This window comes from Drosophila gunungcola, unplaced genomic scaffold (genome assembly GCF_025200985.1).
Source record: "Drosophila gunungcola strain Sukarami unplaced genomic scaffold, Dgunungcola_SK_2 000018F, whole genome shotgun sequence".
In the NCBI taxonomy this organism is placed as follows: Eukaryota; Metazoa; Arthropoda; class Insecta; order Diptera; family Drosophilidae; genus Drosophila; species Drosophila gunungcola.
Window position 1 is genome coordinate 722,439 of NW_026453200.1, and position 18,001 is coordinate 740,439.

The 18,001-nt window shown below is 38.2% G+C and overlaps 1 protein-coding gene across 9 annotated transcripts in view; it reads left to right on the forward strand.

Moving 5' to 3' along the window:
• Positions 1-17,493, forward strand: part of LOC128263759 (zinc finger protein 592) — a 39,612-nt gene extending 22,119 nt beyond the window's left edge. For all 9 annotated transcript variants that reach the window (XM_052998924.1, XM_052998926.1, XM_052998925.1 and 6 more), the window contains 7 exons: positions 731-1,016; positions 8,204-8,388; positions 8,583-8,748; positions 13,613-13,951; positions 14,010-14,077; positions 14,189-14,764; positions 16,407-17,493. In XM_052998924.1, coding sequence (XP_052854884.1) covers positions 731-1,016; positions 8,204-8,388; positions 8,583-8,748; positions 13,613-13,951; positions 14,010-14,077; positions 14,189-14,764; positions 16,407-17,114 — 2,328 coding nt within the window. In that variant the 3' untranslated portion in view covers positions 17,115-17,493. The remainder of the gene's footprint in view (positions 1-730; positions 1,017-8,203; positions 8,389-8,582; positions 8,749-13,612; positions 13,952-14,009; positions 14,078-14,188; positions 14,765-16,406) is intronic.
• The last annotated feature ends 508 nt before the right edge of the window (positions 17,494-18,001 follow it).

Below are 18,001 nucleotides of genomic sequence, written 5' to 3' on the forward strand. Positions count from 1 at the left end.
ATAAACTTCGGTTTGCCAAAGCTTGCTTCCTTTCTTGTTAAAGAAAAAAGTTGTGTGTGTTATTAGGTGAACACATTAATTTCATTCAATTATCTCGATCGGTACGCAGAAAATGAAAATGTCTTCATAGATTAAAGGCACAAATACATTTTGCTACAGGGGACCTAAAAGACAACAGAGATTTTGGATGCTAAAGAATGTATAGCTGAAGATCCAGAAGTTTTAAGCTACAATCGGGGAATAGTGAAAGAGAGAGGGAGAGAGAGTTTCGCGTGTGCCTCTTTTATGCTACAATTATTTATTGGAGTGCTATGGCCCCAATGATAAATTATCAAAAATCAGCAAAACTAATGATGACCTCACAATGTGAGTAAGCAGCTCGATCGCGTCTGGAAACTTAACCCTTACCGTACACACAACTGTTTATTTACATTAAAGAATTTTGAGTTCTGACTTTCCGCAAAAAGTTCAGATTTTGCTGACATGTTCTTCGCTTGTACAACATGCAACGGTACACATTTTTAAATAAGCTCATAAAAACACTGAATCTGGCGCAGCAGGTGAACAAGAGATGTCTATAAGTATACCTGGCACTGACAGACGTACTGACAGTGAGCCCCGGGCTAATGGGCCCCCGAGCTTGAGGTGTACACTGCCTTTGGCTCAGAGTTTATTTCACATCTGTTTGCTGGCTGTTTAGCACCGTTTTAACGCGTTCTATGCCTTGCAGCTCTTCATGCACAAAAGCGCGATGCAGCAAATCCAGCAGCAGATCCCCCGCGTCGGCCTAGGAACCCACGGCGTCGCCGGCTCGGCCTCCTTGGGCGGCAGCATCACGCCCGGCTCGGACACCAAGCCGCACCAGTGCCAGCAGTGCATGAAGAGCTTCTCCAGTAACCACCAGCTCGTGCAGCACATCCGGGTGCACACCGGAGAGAAGCCCTACAAGTGTTCCTACTGTGATCGTAGATTTAAGCAGCTTTCGCACGTCCAGCAGCACACGCGCCTCCACACAGGTAAGTGATCGCCCCGCGCTGTCTTCTGTTATCTCCCAAGCCAGCACCACACTCTCTATGCAGTCCTATGCAACCAGTCCGATCAGCTGATTTGTTGTCAAGGTTAACGCAGTGCAGCAGACGATCAAGTCTAAGTAAACGCTTTTGGCTGTGCGAAAATGATGAAGTTGGCGTATTATAATTTCAGTTAGAAGCTTACAACGAAGTGAAGGAGACATTTCTGACCCTATACAGAATATATTATCTTTTCAGTCGAGAGTCGACTTAGCCCGTCCGTCCGTTTCTACGCAAACGGGCTTCTTAGTTTCAAAGATATGTCCATAAACCTTTTCCAAAAGTTGTTTTCTATTGTCGGATCGGACGACTATATCATATGGCTCCAAAATTAACAACCGCAAAAGAAAAATATAAATAAATATTAACTCTGCCGTTTTTATACCCTTGCAGAGGGTATTATAATTTCGGTCAGAAACCTTTCCAAAAGTTATCTTTCTATTGCAAGTAAAAATAAATGAAATAAATTATAACTTTGCTGTTTATACCCTTGCAGAGGGTATTATAATTTCAGTCAGAAGTTTGCAACGCAGTGAAGGAGACGTTTCCGACCCTATAAAGTATATATATTCTTGATCAGCATCACTAGTAGAGTCGATCTAGCCATGTCCGTCTGTCCATCCGTTTATATGCAAACTAGTCTCTCAGTTTTAAAGCTATCTGCATGAAACTTTCCCAAAAGTTGTCTTTCTATTGCAGGTAGTATATAAGTCGGAACGAGCCGGATCGGACGACTATAGCATATAGCTCCCATAGGAACAATCGGAAAAATAAATGAAAAAAAATTATTACTTTTCTGTTTTTTAATTTTTTGTTTAGTTCTTTGACATATAGCAATGTTTAATTATTTCAGAATTATGGTATAAATTTTATCAAAATCGGACGTCTATAGCATATAGCTCCCATAGAAATAATAAAAATATATAAAAATAACTATCTAATAATTGAGCTGCAAATTATCATAGTTTCAATGTTTTTTTTTAGCACATACTCAAATAAATCATAATTTAAATGTTTTCAAAAGTATTTAATTAATGCAATAGCTGCAAGGGTATATGAACTTCGGCTTGCCGAAGTTTGCTTTCCTTCTTGTTCAATATACAAGTGCTGACGAACTTTGATAAAATTGTAATCAAATTTAAAAGAACCAACAACAAAATTGAAAAAAAGGAAAGTTATAATTTTCATTCCTTTTTTTCAAGACTGTTCCAATGGGAGCTATAGGATATAGTCGTCCGAACAGCCTAGTTCCGACTGATATTTTACCTGCAATTGAAAGATGACTTTTGGAAAAATTTCATGCAGACAGAGACTAGTTTGGTTAGAAACGGCAAGGCGGCTAGGTAGACTCTCCTAGTGATGCTGGTTAAGAATTTATATACTTTATAAAGTCGTCTTTTAACTTTCAACTGAATTATAAAAGAAAAAACTTCTGATATCAATCAAAAACGCCTCTTGAAGACAAAAAAACGTGACGATCGAACCTTCAACTCCGAAAATTTCGGATATTACATTTTGTGACGACTATTTTTTTTTACCAAAAAAGTTACTTTATATTTATTTGATTTGTTTTGTAATCGGCACGCTGCTTCAAAATGGTTAAATAACAAGGCTGATTTTATTGTGCAGCTTTGTGACGCATTTCTTATTAATAAAAAAATCGTCTAACGGAACGAAAACGCGCTAGGAAGTTCGACTTAGAAGCACAATATTGTCTTATACATATATAGCAATAAGTTCCATAACTGGTTTTGTTTAGGTTAAAGAACATTTCAGTTCAAGAAGTTTGTCTGTGAAACAATTTCATTTGCAGCTCTTCCTCCGTAACCGTCAGAGTTATACAAACAATTAAATACCAAATCGCAACCGTAATACCTATAATAATTTCTGAGATGCTTTAATTAAGCCGTCGGACATGTAAATCCATATAAATTATTTGAACGACAGAAGGAATGGTTAAGCCGTTGAGAGCGATCCTGAATGCATAGTCAACTTTCGAGTGTAAGCGTATGAGTAAGAGTTGTGCACACACTTTCCTCCATTTTTTGAAATGACAGCTTGGCAAATGCACAGAAAGTGAGTGAGTCAATCGATTTATAAGGCACAAAGCCCTTTCTTTTAAATACTTTATATTAAATGTTCGCTTTTTCGGCCCCTGGTTTCGTCAATTTATGAGCTTTTTCTAATTATTGTAATTTTAATTACCGAGATGATGGAAAATGCTCACTGCTCGTTTTTATGTAATTAAAACAGAAAGTGGACTGACTATTCTCGTGATTCCCGCACTCGCGAAATCCCAGTCTGACCTTGGTCCTCGTCTTCTCTTTAAATCCCTTTTGCATCCCTAAAATAAGGTCTTGAGTTTGTGCATTCGCATTCAAAACATCTCTGCAGCTGGCGAAACCGGCGGGTCGGCATTGCAAATGACAAAGATAATTAAATCAGCTTGAAGAGCTTTTTGAGTCAGTGGCCGCCTCCCTGCCGCCTTCGCATTCTTCCTCGCAGCCAGGCAGTTTGTTGACTCAGGACAGCTGGAAGGACTCGCAAATATGAGAAAACATTCGACGTCATTAGCTGCATTCAATGCCTTCCACCTTCCTAACTCGAAGCAGTCCCCTAATCCCGCATCCGCCGATTTTCGCTCACCTCAACCACTTCCTTTCACACCTGATTGCAACTCTACAATTGCTGTTTATGACTTTGTATTCAACTGGGACCCAGGGAACTAGATATTAAACACGCTTTAATTGAAAACCAGTTTGCTTAGTTTCCTTTCCCCAGTAATAGGAGAAGCCTGGCCCGCGACGGAATTTACGCTTTCAGCGGACGGGTTTCCCATCGCCGGCAGTTGGATTGATATTGGGATTGGGATTGGGTAATTATACCATGCAGGCCGGTTTCTCAAGCGCCGGCGGTGCGGCACGGAGATGGAAGGTGGAAAATGGATGGCAAAGCCCATTAGGCGAGGAAGGACCGCAAAGGGGTTGAGGCTGAGGCTGTGCAGTGCAGTCTTTAAGACGCTTAAAGCGACAGGTCAGATGAAGTGTCGTCGGGCAGCGACTACGTGCCGCCTAGGTGTGAACCTGGTGTTCCTTAGTCCTGCTGCTTAGTCGCCGACTTGGCGAAGGGTTGTGCCGCGACAAGGACCGCTCTAAGTGGCGGACTCGACCGCAGCTTCGTCTACACGACTGCACTTGGGACTATTTATTTGTATTTAATGTTACTCGAAGGCAAAGTGACACTAAGTAGCTTAAACGTTTTAGTCGTCCGGTCCGGTCCTTCCGACGACCTTCCACTCTTCATTTAATTGCGCGATTACATGAAATTAATTTGGCTTCAAATCTGAAATGCGTCATTGCCCCGCTTTGACATCGCGTTTTGAGCTCGCCGCACGAGCTTGTATCTGAGACGTTGCAAAATATTTTAGGTAGCCGTCTGCGTCAATTTCGAGAACTATATTTTAATCTTGTTAAATGAAGTCAATCAGTCAATTAGGCGCCCTCAGCTATTTCGTTATCGTGGGCGTGGGCATTGCTCATAGCTTTGAGACTGTGGTGTCTAAAGCTATTTTAAGCTGTGTTGCAATAAGAACACGACTCTTTAAATTTGTGCACCCTTGTATGCAGAGGGTATTATAATTTCAGTCAGAAGTTCACAACGCAGTGAAGGAGACATTTTCGACTTTATAAGGTGTATTTATTCTTGATCAGCATCACTAGGAGAATTGATCCAGTTTATCCTGATTGTTTCTGTGGAAGCTATATGCTATGTATGCTATATATCCGGCTCTGGAACAGAAAGACAACTTTTGAGATAACTGCACGCAGATAACTCTAAAACTGAGAGACTATTTTGCGTAGAAACGGACATACGGACATGGCTAGATTGACTCGGCTATTGACCCTGATCTAAAATATGCTCACCTTATTGTGTGGGAAACGCTTCCTTCTATCTGAAAGTTTAGTTTTGTGCTCTCTCTGATTGAACAGCCTAATTCAAGAAATATCACTCCAAAGTGGAATGTTACCATTTTCATTTCGTGTAACTAACGTTTTTAACCTCTATGTATACCCTTGCAGAGGGTGTCATAAAAGTTTGCAACGCTTTGAAGAAGACATTTCGGAAAGTATATATATTCTTGATCATAATTACTAAAAGAGTCGATTTAGCCATGTCCGTCTGTCCGTAAGTCTGACCGTTTCTACGCAAGCTAGTTCTTCAGTTATTCGGCTATCTTCATGCGCAAAAGTTGTATTTTTAAATTTTAATTTTAATATAATCGGTCGACTTTATCATAAAATCAGTTTACTGGCGGATTGTTGAAGTTTATAGCTTCTTAGATTTGTGCAGGTTCTATCTTTAAGATAAAGCAATAACATTATTTTCGGTTTTCAAATATGTATTTTTTAAGAATTTATTTATGAAGATTAATTTAGTTTAGTTCAGTTTAAGCAATTTATTCAAACTTTGTCGAGCTCTAGCATCTATCTGAAACCAATCCTTATAAAATGTACGGGAAAGTTGAAGAATGATTCACTTCTAGTCAAATGAGCTATCGTAGATCGAAATCGGTTAAGCAGAACTGGAGATAAAAAATAAAATTGGCATGAAAGCAAATAAAAAACGTTATTTACACTTAAAAAAAAATGGTACCATACAAAAAATTTTTGTAATTTTTTAAATCAGGGAGTCCATCTGGAAAATCAAGGTTTGATCTCTGGAGAATTTCATCGATTTAAATTTGTAAGCCAAAGTCATTCATATAATAATTCAAATTTTCACCTTAAAGCGTTAAGAAAAATCAAAACAATCAAAACACACAAAATTCCAGAGACGGTTAAAATTTTATACAATCTATAAAAAAAGAAATGTTTTTTATTTTTTAACAGTAAAAAGTCATGAGTTCACATCAAGAAAGGATTTCTATGCTCAATTGAAACAAGACATTTTTTTTACACTAATGCTGTCAAAGCGGGATTTCTAATATTAAGGAACTTATTTTTTTATGAGTTTGGCTGCCTTATGCCCTCTTTCCGCACAGTCCATCCGTTGGAAGCAGTTGGAATTTTCAAAAAAAGTAAAACTCTGATTTCCATAGAGCACTTCCACCTTCCAATTTTGATTTCAGCTGATCTGAACAGCTGCGGCTCGTCAAAACGTAAACACAGTCAACATGTCAACCATATTTGTTTATGTTTTCATGAGCCACAGCTGTTCAGATCAGCTGAAATCGGATTGTGGATGTGCTCTGTGGAAATCTGAGTTTCATTTTATTCAAAAATCCCAACGGCTTCAGAGATCGACTGCGTTGGAGCAGGGCTGCACCGCAAAAACATCGGCTAACTATCGCATAAATTAGTCTGTCAAAGTCCGTTAAATTTTAACGGCGGAATAACTGGGAAGTTATTGAAACGGCAAAACCTTATGGACCATTCCTTTAACGGATGGTGGAAGGAGGATGGATCTCTATGGAAATAGGCTATTTGGAACGATCGAACAATTCGTCGGAAAATCAACTTCATATTCAGCTTCATAATTTTTAAATATTAAATATTAATATTTAATTCTTGCAATGGCTGTAAGGGTATATAAACTTGCCGAAGTAAGCTTCATATCTTTATTTACTAGAAATATATAGTTATTAAACTATAGATATATGTAGATGCTAAAGCTCAAAAAAATTTGAAAAAATTGCTAAAACTCAAGATCGAACATCATGAATTGCACTTCGTTCGATGGAGCGCTAGCAAAGCCAAAAAGCTGTTAAATTTAACAAAAAATCAAATCAAAATATGTATGCACCTGGTACACTTCATTTCCAGAGGGTACCAGAAAGTAATTCTAAAGCAAAGTATCCCATTACGAAAAAAAGCATGATATTTTCAAGATTTTGTCGATATTTTATAAATAAATATTCATCTCTTTTCACAAGATTTTTATTATTTTTTACTCAATTTTGCGTGAAGTTGAATCCATTCAGTGAAATTCTTTGAAATGTTGGCATAAATTAGCTTAAAGTATACTAAAAAGGACAAAAACTCGGGCCTGGTGGCCCCGTGTGCAGCTTGAAAAATCCCTATAAAATAGTAAATAGGGATAATAGTAACAGTAAATTTACTGGCGAAATTATGAGGGTAATAACTTGTTAGATGAACGGATAAGCAGAACTGGAGATAAAAATAAAATTGGCATGAAAACAGGTGAAAAACGTTATTTATGCTTTTAAAAAAAAGTGGCACCAAACAAAATATTTTGAGCATTGTTTTTTGAATCAAGGATTGATTTCTGAAGGATTCCATCGATTTAAATTTGAAAGCCAGTATTATTGAAGTGCAGTTTTAATCATAGTAATATTGTAATATGTATTCAAAAACTTTAAAGCTATGATGATTTTCACCTCAATTATTCGATCGTTCCCATGGCAGCTATATAATATCGTTTTGCGATTTAAATGAAATGAAATGCGTAAATCTAAACTATTACTAAGTCCAAAAGAATTAAAACAGTGTTGTTTTAAAATTATTTAAAGTTAGTACACATCATTCTCTCCTGAATCGGGAATTCGGGGTTCTATACCCTCTTAACATACCTCAATTAAATCTCTCTGTTATTTTACTGAAAGGAAAGGAAATACGATAAACTACAATGTAACGGAACGGAACGCAACAAAAATTGGATTTTTTAGTCGAACCAATAGGACTTTGCGCCACAAAGCCACCACATTCGACTATGCAGGAATCCCTTATAAGAATTCAATAGGGAAATGTTTCAATCAATTAACTTTATTTTAAAAAAAAAGGAAAAAGCAAAAATAAATAAAAATAGATTTCAACCCGAGATGCTTAAAGCCATTTACCCTAGCTATCCTTTATAAAATTAATTTTTAGTTTTAAGGGAATTTTTCTTAATTTTAGAAAAGGGCTAGTGTTTTTTTTTTCTAAAACTAAAAATCTGTGAATATTCAAAATTGGAGAGAGGCGGTAAGAAAAAACACCTTATATTTGTATATATAACAAGATTTCTAATTTTAGAAAATAAATTAGAAATTTAGACCCTTTTTTCGTTATTGTAGAAATATTTCAAAAACATAGACACATTTTTTTACTTACCGCTTGCATTTCTGCTTCTTTTAGGAGAACGACCCTACAAGTGCCACTTGCCAGACTGCGGACGAGCGTTTATTCAACTCTCGAATCTGCAGCAACATCTACGGAACCACGACGCTCAGGTAGAACGTGCCAAAAATCGACCCTTCCACTGCAACATATGTGGCAAGGGCTTCGCCACCGAGTCTAGCCTGCGAACCCACACATCGAAGGTAAGTAATCGCTGTCGCCGAACCTGCCTGTCATGTTGCATTTGATCATTGATCATTGGCTTTAATACTACACCCTTCGATGTCGCCCTCTACCTCGAACCTGATCTGCGTGTCGTGTCGTGTCGTGCCCCATTTGCCCCATCGCTCCATCACAAACCCTGTTGCAACCGAAAAACACCGCGCATATCGAACAGGAGCTACAGCTGCATCTTGGTGTCTTGCAGCAGCACGCCGCACTAATAGGTGGTCCAAACGCTACGTCCTGTCCTGTGTGCCACAAACTCTTCCTCGGCACAGAGGCCCTTGTGGACCACATGAAACACGTCCATAAGGAGAAAAGCCCCGCCCCAAGTGGAGCAGGTAAGATCGGGTGCCCAATCTAGTTAGCATTAGTTGTTGTTCATAAACAGTACCTGCTCATTGCTTATACTATACTGCTCCTCTTCATGTTCTTTAAATCGTTTATTGTGGCATTTGGCATGTATTAAAAGCAATAGACACACTTAAAAACAAACCCTTTTGAATATGAGTATTACAGTTTCAGTTAAAAGTTTGCAATGCGGTTAAGAAGGCCCTATAAAGTAGAAATTGAAACTATTTGCAGCTCAATTATTCGATAGTTCCAATGTCAGCTATATGACATCGTTTTCCGATTTTAATAAAATTAAAAGCGTAATTTTGAACTGTCAAATTAATAATAAGACAAAAAGAATTTTAAAAAAATTTCAAAATAGAAAAATTACATTTAAAAAAAAAAATAAATTTTATATTTTTATTGTTTTTATGGAAGATATATGATAAAGTCGTCCGATTTCAATAAAATTTAAACCATAATTCTGAAAAATTTAAAAACAGCAATGTTATAGTTTTTATACCCTTGCAGAGGGAGCCATCTCCGACCCTATAAACTATATATATTCTTGATCAGCATCACTAGGCGAGTCGATCTAGCCATGTCCGTCTGTCCGTCCGTTTCTACGCAAACTAGTCTCTCAGTTTTAAAGCTATCTGCATGAAACTTTCCCAAAAATTGTCTTTCTATTCCGACTTATGTCGGAACGAGCCGGATCGGACGAATATAGCATATAGCTCCCATAGGAGCAATCGAAAAAAAAAATAAAAAAATTATAACTTTGCTGTTTTTGAATTTTTTTTAGTTTTTCGACATATAGTAATGGTTAAATATTTCTGAACTATATCATATAGCTCCCATTGGAACAATCGGAAAAAAAAAATACAAAAAATTTTAACTTTGCTGTTTTTTAATTTTTTTTATTAGTTCTTCGAGCAATCGAAAAAAAAAAATAAAAAAATTATAACTTTGCTGTTTTTGAATTTTTTTTAGTTTTTCGACATATAGTAATGGTTAAATATTTCTGAACTATATCATATAGCTCCCATTGGAACAATCGGAAAAAAAATACAAAAAATTTTAACTTTGCTGTTTTTTAATTTTTTTATTAGTTCTTCGACATAACTATTTCAGAATTACGGCTTAAATTTCATCAAAATCGGAGGACTATATCATATAAATAATAAAAAAATATATAAAATTACTATATAATAATTGAGCTGCAAATAATCATAGCTTCAATGTTTTAAGACATATACGCAAGTAAATCATAATTTAAAAGTTTTAAAAAATATTTAGTTTTTGCAATAGATGCAAGGTTATATGAACTTCGGCTTGCCGAAGTTTGCTTCCTTTCTTGTTTTTCTATATTTTTCCGATTGTTCCTATGGGAGCTATATGATATAGTCGTCCGATTTTGATGAAATTTAAACCTTAATTCTGAAATAATTAACCATTACTATACGTCGAAGAACTAAAAATAAAATTAAAAATCATCAAAGTTGTAATTTTTGTTATTTATTTTTCCGATTGTTTCTAGGGGAGCTATATGCTATAGTCGTCCGATCCGGCTCGTTCCGACTTATGTACTACCTGCAATAGAAAGACAACTTTTGGGAAGTTTCATGCAGATAGCCTTAAAACTGAGGGACTAGTTTGCTGGGAAACGAACGGACAGACGGACGGGCGTACGAACATGGCTAGATCGACTCGCCTAGTGATGCTGATCAAGAATATATGTACATATGTGGAAATGTCTCCTTCACTCTGTTGCAAACTTCTGACTGAAATTATAATACCCTCTGCAAGGGTATAAATCTACGCACATTAGCATCCTATAGAACTTTAGCAGCAAAAATAAATAATAGTTGTTGTGTCTAAAATTCTATTCTTAAAGTAAAATCAAATGCCGAAGGTCTGGACAATATAAGTCCTAAATTTATTGAAATGCTACTTTCTGGCGTACTAAAGTACATATGTAACTCACGTAATAAATACTAAAACGAGCTGAAATCGTACCTGTAGCAAAAGGTAATAATGAATTTAGACCAATCTCTGTTTTGCCTTTCTTTGCCAAGGTCCTTGAAAATATTATGGCATCTCAGATCAAATTTTTCTTTGTTGCTAAGTCTGAAACAATCGGGGTTCACTAGGAACACAGGCTGCTCAGCAGTTACAGGTTAGAAGTATTAGGTTGAGCGTATTTAAAAGCAACTTGACAAAGGATATGCCACTTTCTTAACACTCTTAGTAAAGCTTTCGCAACGGTCGGCAACAAGATTCTCTGCACCAAGCTCAGTAGCATCTTCAACTTTAGTTGCACTTCTTAAGTCACATCTCTCTGGCAGAACACGAGCAGTAGCGACCGATTCTAACTCTTCTGATTTTAAAAACATTGGCGTGGTGTGTTTTGTGTGTACATTAATGACTAGCCTAATAAACTGTAATGTTCATATGTATGCAGATGACGTTCAAATATATGTAAGAGGTGTCAGTGTATGTATATCTATATGTAATACTGAATTAAGCAAAGTGCATAAAAGGGCGCAAGACAATGATTTGGGATTAGATGTTCTTAAATCAGAATGTCTTATAATATATTAAAAAGCCCTTGAAACTCACAACCTCCCCTGTATTGTCATTTAAATTATTCCCATTAAATACATATGTACATAATGCTGTACATACATATACATACATATAGCTAATGCAACAGAAATGACAAGGCAGCTGGCAGTCTCTTAAGATGTTAATAGCAAACATGTACATAGGGTAATAGTAGCCTCCTTTTTTTATGGATTTGTGTTTTGTGTCAAATCCAGAAAGCGTCTGCTTATTAAGAATGTCTTCACTTACGCAACCTGAGGATTCTTATCACCCAACTTTACAGCTGACTGTTGATGCAGGATCAGAGCTTAAGGAAAAATCTGAAAAGCCTGTTAAACGAATCCACTGCTTTCGCAAGACACACTTTGACCGCTTAAATACCTTTATATCTGGCTTTAATTGGTCCGAACCTTAATCTTTTATAAAGCACTAAAATCATTTTTTAAAATGAGTATTTCGTTACCATATCCGTTAAAAATGTCGAAGTCTAACCTAATCTTTTGTCCGAGGCAAAGTGAAAGCTCCCTTCCTCTAGATCTTCAAAAGAAAAGGCCACTCTACTCACCGAGTCCTGACGGTGTTCCTGGTGTTAAAGTGTTAAATACTGCGCAGAGACCCTGTGCAGACCACTTTACAAATTGATTACCCTATCTTTAGAAACTAATGACTTTCACCTTTGGAAGAAATCATTTTGTATATCCCTTCATAATAAGGGAAATAAATCAAATACTAGCAATTATATCAGGTATCACCTAGTTGTCCGCTATCCCTAAGCTTTTCGAAAACGGTATTACCCCCCATTTGCAACATCTTTGTAGATCGATTTTATCTCCATGTCAGCATGGATTTATAACTCAGAGGTCTACTACGACAAACCTTTTGGAGCTAGCATCGTTCGTTACAAAGGGCTTTAGAAAAAACCATCAGATGGTTTTCAAACGATCTACTGACATGGATTTCGATTTATCTGAGTGGTAGGACACATCGAGTCTTTTTTAAAAGATTGGTTTTTAAACTGATCTAAGTTACTTAAGGTGTGCCACTGTGAAGCCACCTTGGTCCACTTTTTTTTACATTATTTATTAATGAACAATGACATTCTATCGGGCCAGTCCACAGTATGCCACGTATACTTTGGGTGGTTGTAAGTTTACTAGAATAAGACAAATTGATAACCTTGGCGTCCTTCTGGACCCAAAACTTACATTTTCTGATTACATTTAGTCCATTATGAATAAAGCCAGGAAAGTGCTTGGAATTATAGTCACGTATGTCGCAAAGACCTTATTTATTTCATTAGTTCGTCCAATCCTGGAGTACTGCTCACCAGTTTGGAGTCCCCAATATGGTGTGCATATAGACCAAATGGAGTCTGTGCAAAAAACTTTTTAATATTTGCTCTACGGGATTTTACTCTTGTAGACTTCTCCTAATTAATTTACCATGTCTCCTTTACTGCGTTGCGAACTTCTGACTGAAATTATAATATCCTCTGCAAGGGTATAATGAAAAACTATCGGGTTAAAGGTGTCGCCATCTGCAGAACTGCATAGCCAACACTAGAAGCTAAGAGCGTGCCCACCACCACGCCCCGCTAACAGGCAGAGCGGCGGCAGAGGACTCAATAAACGTATAGCTTCTAAAATAGTATAAAGATTTTAAGAATTGTTGCGGCTAACGATAGATATGGACGAAACACACACACAGAGCTAAACAGCTAAGGTCTAACATGTCTCAGAGCGCCGTGACACACATTTTCCATTTGTGGGCGTTAGAGTAAGCGTGGCTCCGTTTGAAATAAGCTTGAGCTGCGTATATGCATTGAAAATCCTTAATATCTAGATGTTATAGTTTCCGAGATCTCGACGTACGGACAGACGGACAGACATACGGACAAAGATAGACCGACTCGGCTGTTAATTATGACCAAGAATATATATATACTTTATATGGTCGGAAACGTTTCGTACTACCTTTTACATACTTTTCAACGATTACAACGAGTGACGGGTATGATAAACACCCTGATTAAAATTATTTAATCAGAGGCGAAAGTACGTAAGGGGGATATTTATTAAATGCGTTGCAAACACCCCATCTTCTGGTGGGACTTTTTAGTGTAGCAATGCGCACAGTGTAAATAGGTAAGACTATCCACCCTAGAATGTTCATAGAATCTAGGACCGCCCTTAGTCTAGATGGGTGCCCATCCTGGCAAACCAAGTTTATCCATCGATCTTATTAAATTTGTAACCTTCTACACAGGCTTATCTCAGTTCAGCGAACTCAATCAGGGAGCTGCGGGCAGTGGGAACGGAAACGGCACTGGACTTGGCAACGAACAGATATCCACGCAATGCATTTCTGAGTCGAACTGCGCACAGAGCTCCCATCAGGCAACTGCTGGTGGCTCCAACCTAATAGACAGCTACTTAGGCAAGAGGAGGACAGCCAACCATCCCTGCCCAGTGTGCGGCAAGCACTATGTCAACGAGGGATCCTTGAGGAAACATCTAGCATGCCACGCCGAAACCTCCCAGCTCACAAACAGCCTGCGAATGTGGCCTTGTAGCGTTTGCCAGGCAGTCTTCACTCATGAAAATGGTATCCATCAGGTCCTCGATCCAAAGAGAAATAGGACTAATCGGCTTCTTTTCCATAGGCCTTCTTACCCACATGGAGTCGATGCGCATGGATCCGAAACACCAGTTTGCGGCTCAGTACGTTTTGGTACGTTTACAAAATTCCAACCCAGAACCACAGCGACAAAAAGCGCTATCGTGGATTAGATAGAAACGAATACATAAATGCATTTTCTTTTCAATCCAATTTACATTCTAGTCTCGAGCGGCTGCAGAACAGCGAGAGCGGGACTCCCTTTTGGCGGTAACCCTAGCTGCCAGCAGCGGCACTGGCGGAAGAATGGGAATTGCAGATGCCGGGAACGCTCTACCAATGGGCACTCGCAACTCGGAGGGATCCAACTCAAAGTGCCCTTCCCCTTCGGCCAACTCCGAATGCTCCTCCAACGGACGCCTGTCCTCGTCGACGACCTCTGACCAAGACCAGGACATCGATCACGGCTTGAGCGAGAATGAGAACAGCAACCAAAACAACATCAGCAGCAGTGCCAACAACAACAACAATTGCACAAACAACAACAACTCCCACTCCAACAAAATCACCGAGCTGCGACTCCCGAGCTCAGGCCAATACTCCATGGGCACGGATCTGCACGTCGCCAACCGCATGTCGTTGATGGCCGCGGCTGCGGCGGCAGTGGCTGCATCGCGACCCCAGGACGGAGTGGACTCCTCAGCAGTTCCCAGCGCTGCAGTCCAAGCCGCTGTGGTCAACCTGGCCGCTGCCATGCGAATGAACAATCCCAGCAACGGCCCCACCGCCTACCAACAGCATGTAAGAACCATATTCACAGCTGGGTTAGACTTATATCAACAGGCTTGCATTTAGCCTTGGCTTAGAATTGTATTAGCAATCATGATGAGTGATGTTTTTCCATATGGTCCAAATAAATTGGCCGATAGGGTTTTTCAAATACATTTAATAATTCTTAAAACCGTCGCCACGGTAATTATACCCTTGCAGAGGGTATTACACTTTTAGTCAAAAGTTTGCAACGGAGTGAAGGAGACATTTCCGACCCTATATAGTATATATATTCTTGATCAACATCGCTAGGAGAGTCGATCTAGCCTTGTTCGTCTGTCCAAAAGTTGTATTTCTATTGCAGGTAGTATATAACGAGCCGGATCGGACAACTATAGCATATAGCTCCCATAGGAACAATCGAAAAAATAAATGAAAAAAATTATTACTTTGCTGTTTTTAAATTTTTTTTTGTATTTCTTCGACATCTAGTAATGGTTGAATATTTCAGAATTACGGTTTAAATTTCATCAAAATCGGGCGACTATAACATAAAGCTCCCATGAAAACAATAATATATTAAAAAAAAATTTTTTTTAATTAAACTTGTTTAATTTGTAATTTTTTTTAGAAATCCTTTTGATTATTTAATTATTTGACAGCCCAGAATTACGCTTTCAATATTATTAAAATCGGAAAACGATATCATATAGCTGCCATAGAAACTATCAAATAATTGAGCTGCAAATCGTCATAGCTTCTATGTTCTTAAACATACACGCAAGTCAATCATAATATTAATGTTTTCAAGAATATTTAATTTTTGCAATAGCTGCAAGGGTATATGAACTTCGGCTTGCCGAAGTTTCCTTCCTTTCTTGTTTTATTTAATATAAATAAAATACAGTCTTCCCAAACTTAACAAAATTTATCGAAGGAATATGAATTATCGTATATTTTATAATAAAAAAACTTGAAAAATAACAAATACAAATGGGACTGATTTTTATGTTTATAATTTTTAGACGTTCTAACACTTGACCAAAGGTGAAGGGTTGATCCCTATCACATTATTGGTCAATTTATATGGCGAGGAATTAGCGGTTATTTGTATACTCTTTTTTCACCTTCTGCTTCATAGGCTTTTGAAAATTTAATTGAATGGTCAATTCATATATCATAGCTCATAAGTTCGAGTTTTTTTTTACCTTATTTCCTTTATTTATCTTTTGGTTCAAAAACTCAAGAATTCGCTGTTCATATTCAATAGATATTTTAGATATTTTATGGTTTATACAATTGGTCAATGTCTTTTTTAGTTCCTTTTGGGCATTTTATGGGTCTTAATATTTGTCAATTCATATGGCGAGGCTCAAGAATTCGAGGTTCATTTTTTTTTATATTTTTGTTTATCCCATGTTTTACATAAATGGTGAATTTATGGAGATTTATGCTTTCACGGTGATTTGTTTTTTTTTTTAATGATGGTATTTATTAAGTATATGAGATTAATACAAATTCGATCATAGAACTATATAAATTGTTGGGCTAATCGCTAGTGCTTTAATGCATGGGCCGCCTCAAATGACATTTTTAACCTAAATCAGAATCATTTCTGATCCATTATACTTAAACTGTATTAATAAATTCACTGCTTTGTCCGACTTTGCAGCACGGCGACCACACTCAGCCACACCATTCACATTCACATCCGCATCCGCATCCACACCCCCACAACCACCACCAGCAGCAGGCTCCTCAGCACCAGCAGCAGCAGTTGTCCCACTTGCTGGTCCACACTCACCATGGCAGCAGCAACTCCCGCTCGCAACGGTCTCCCAACCTGAATGTGCCAAGTTTGCAGAACGAATCGTCTGCTGCCGCATCGATCGCCATGAACATGAACGTCCATATGATGCGCGGCTCACTTGAGCCGGATCCGGGCCTGGGAGGAATGCATCCCATAGACGTCCTCCACCAGCAACAGCAGCACCACCACCACCAGACGTCCAACTACTCGCAGCACGCAGTGGCTCCCACCTCCCAGCAGGCGCATCCGCATCCGCACCCGCAGGCACATCACACATCCCACCACCACCCGGATCCGGAAACAGCGCTCCGCATGCACCAGGCGGAAGCGATCTTGCGCTCGCACACCGAAGCAGCGTTTCGACTGGCCACTGGCACGGTGCCCGGCTCTGCAGCTGGAGCTGGATCTGGAGCTGGATCTGGAGCTGGACCTGGAGTGAAAAGCGAGGCGGGTGAGCTGCAGCAGCAACTCAGCAGTCACGGCAACTGCAGTGGCCCCGCCAGCAGCAACGACCAACAGCATCGGTTCCACGCGCATCAGCAGGAACACCAACTGCCATCGAGCTCGTGAAGTTCGGCGATCGAGTGCGCTGGGGCAGGTGTGGATTGAGAATGGATGAGATTGAGATTGAGATGGAGATAGAGATACAACATCAAGTACAACGATTTCCCTATTGCGTCGATTTCAGTTGAAACAATAGGATTAACACATATGAATGCGTAAGCCTCTAAAAGTAAACTAATTTATGGAGAAGCGTTGATGTAAATGAGATTATGTTTGTATGTAAGTTTAAATGAGTAGACAACAACGCCCTAAGTTAAAAAATGATCCCATTCATTGTGCAATACTATAAACTAACGTCAATGTCGGCAGATAAAAATATGTAAAAAATTTCGTGTTATGTTAACGTTTATTATAAGAGTAAAGATAAATGCGCGAAAATCATTTCAAATCGAATTTTATTGGGTCAACAAAGATAGATAGATAGATAGATAGATAAGCGTCATTCGACGCTTACTTTCAAGAAAATGTAACTATGCAAATACAAATCACTTTCACCACCATTTTCTCCTGAACCAAATAATAAGGGGGTTATATACAGGTACAATTTAAAAAAATGCATTTTTTCCGGTAAATATTTTTTGCACCCAAATTTTAAAAGGCGTTTCAGAGTACAGTACAGTTTCAGTACAGTGTACAAGTACAAACTTAAAACGCGTTTAAATCAAAATGGTGTTTTTAAAGTGGGTGACCAGACCAAGATTACTCGAAAAGTCTCAAGTTTTAACACGAGCTTCATAAATATATTTTTAAGTATTTAATCGAAGATGTTTTTATTCCGATAAATGTTTTTTTACAAGCAATTTAAGTCCGAAATTTCAATTTTTTTGTTTTAAAAAACGACAATTTTGTAAAAAAAATTATATTGTGCTTATTTCTTCGATTAATAACTAGAT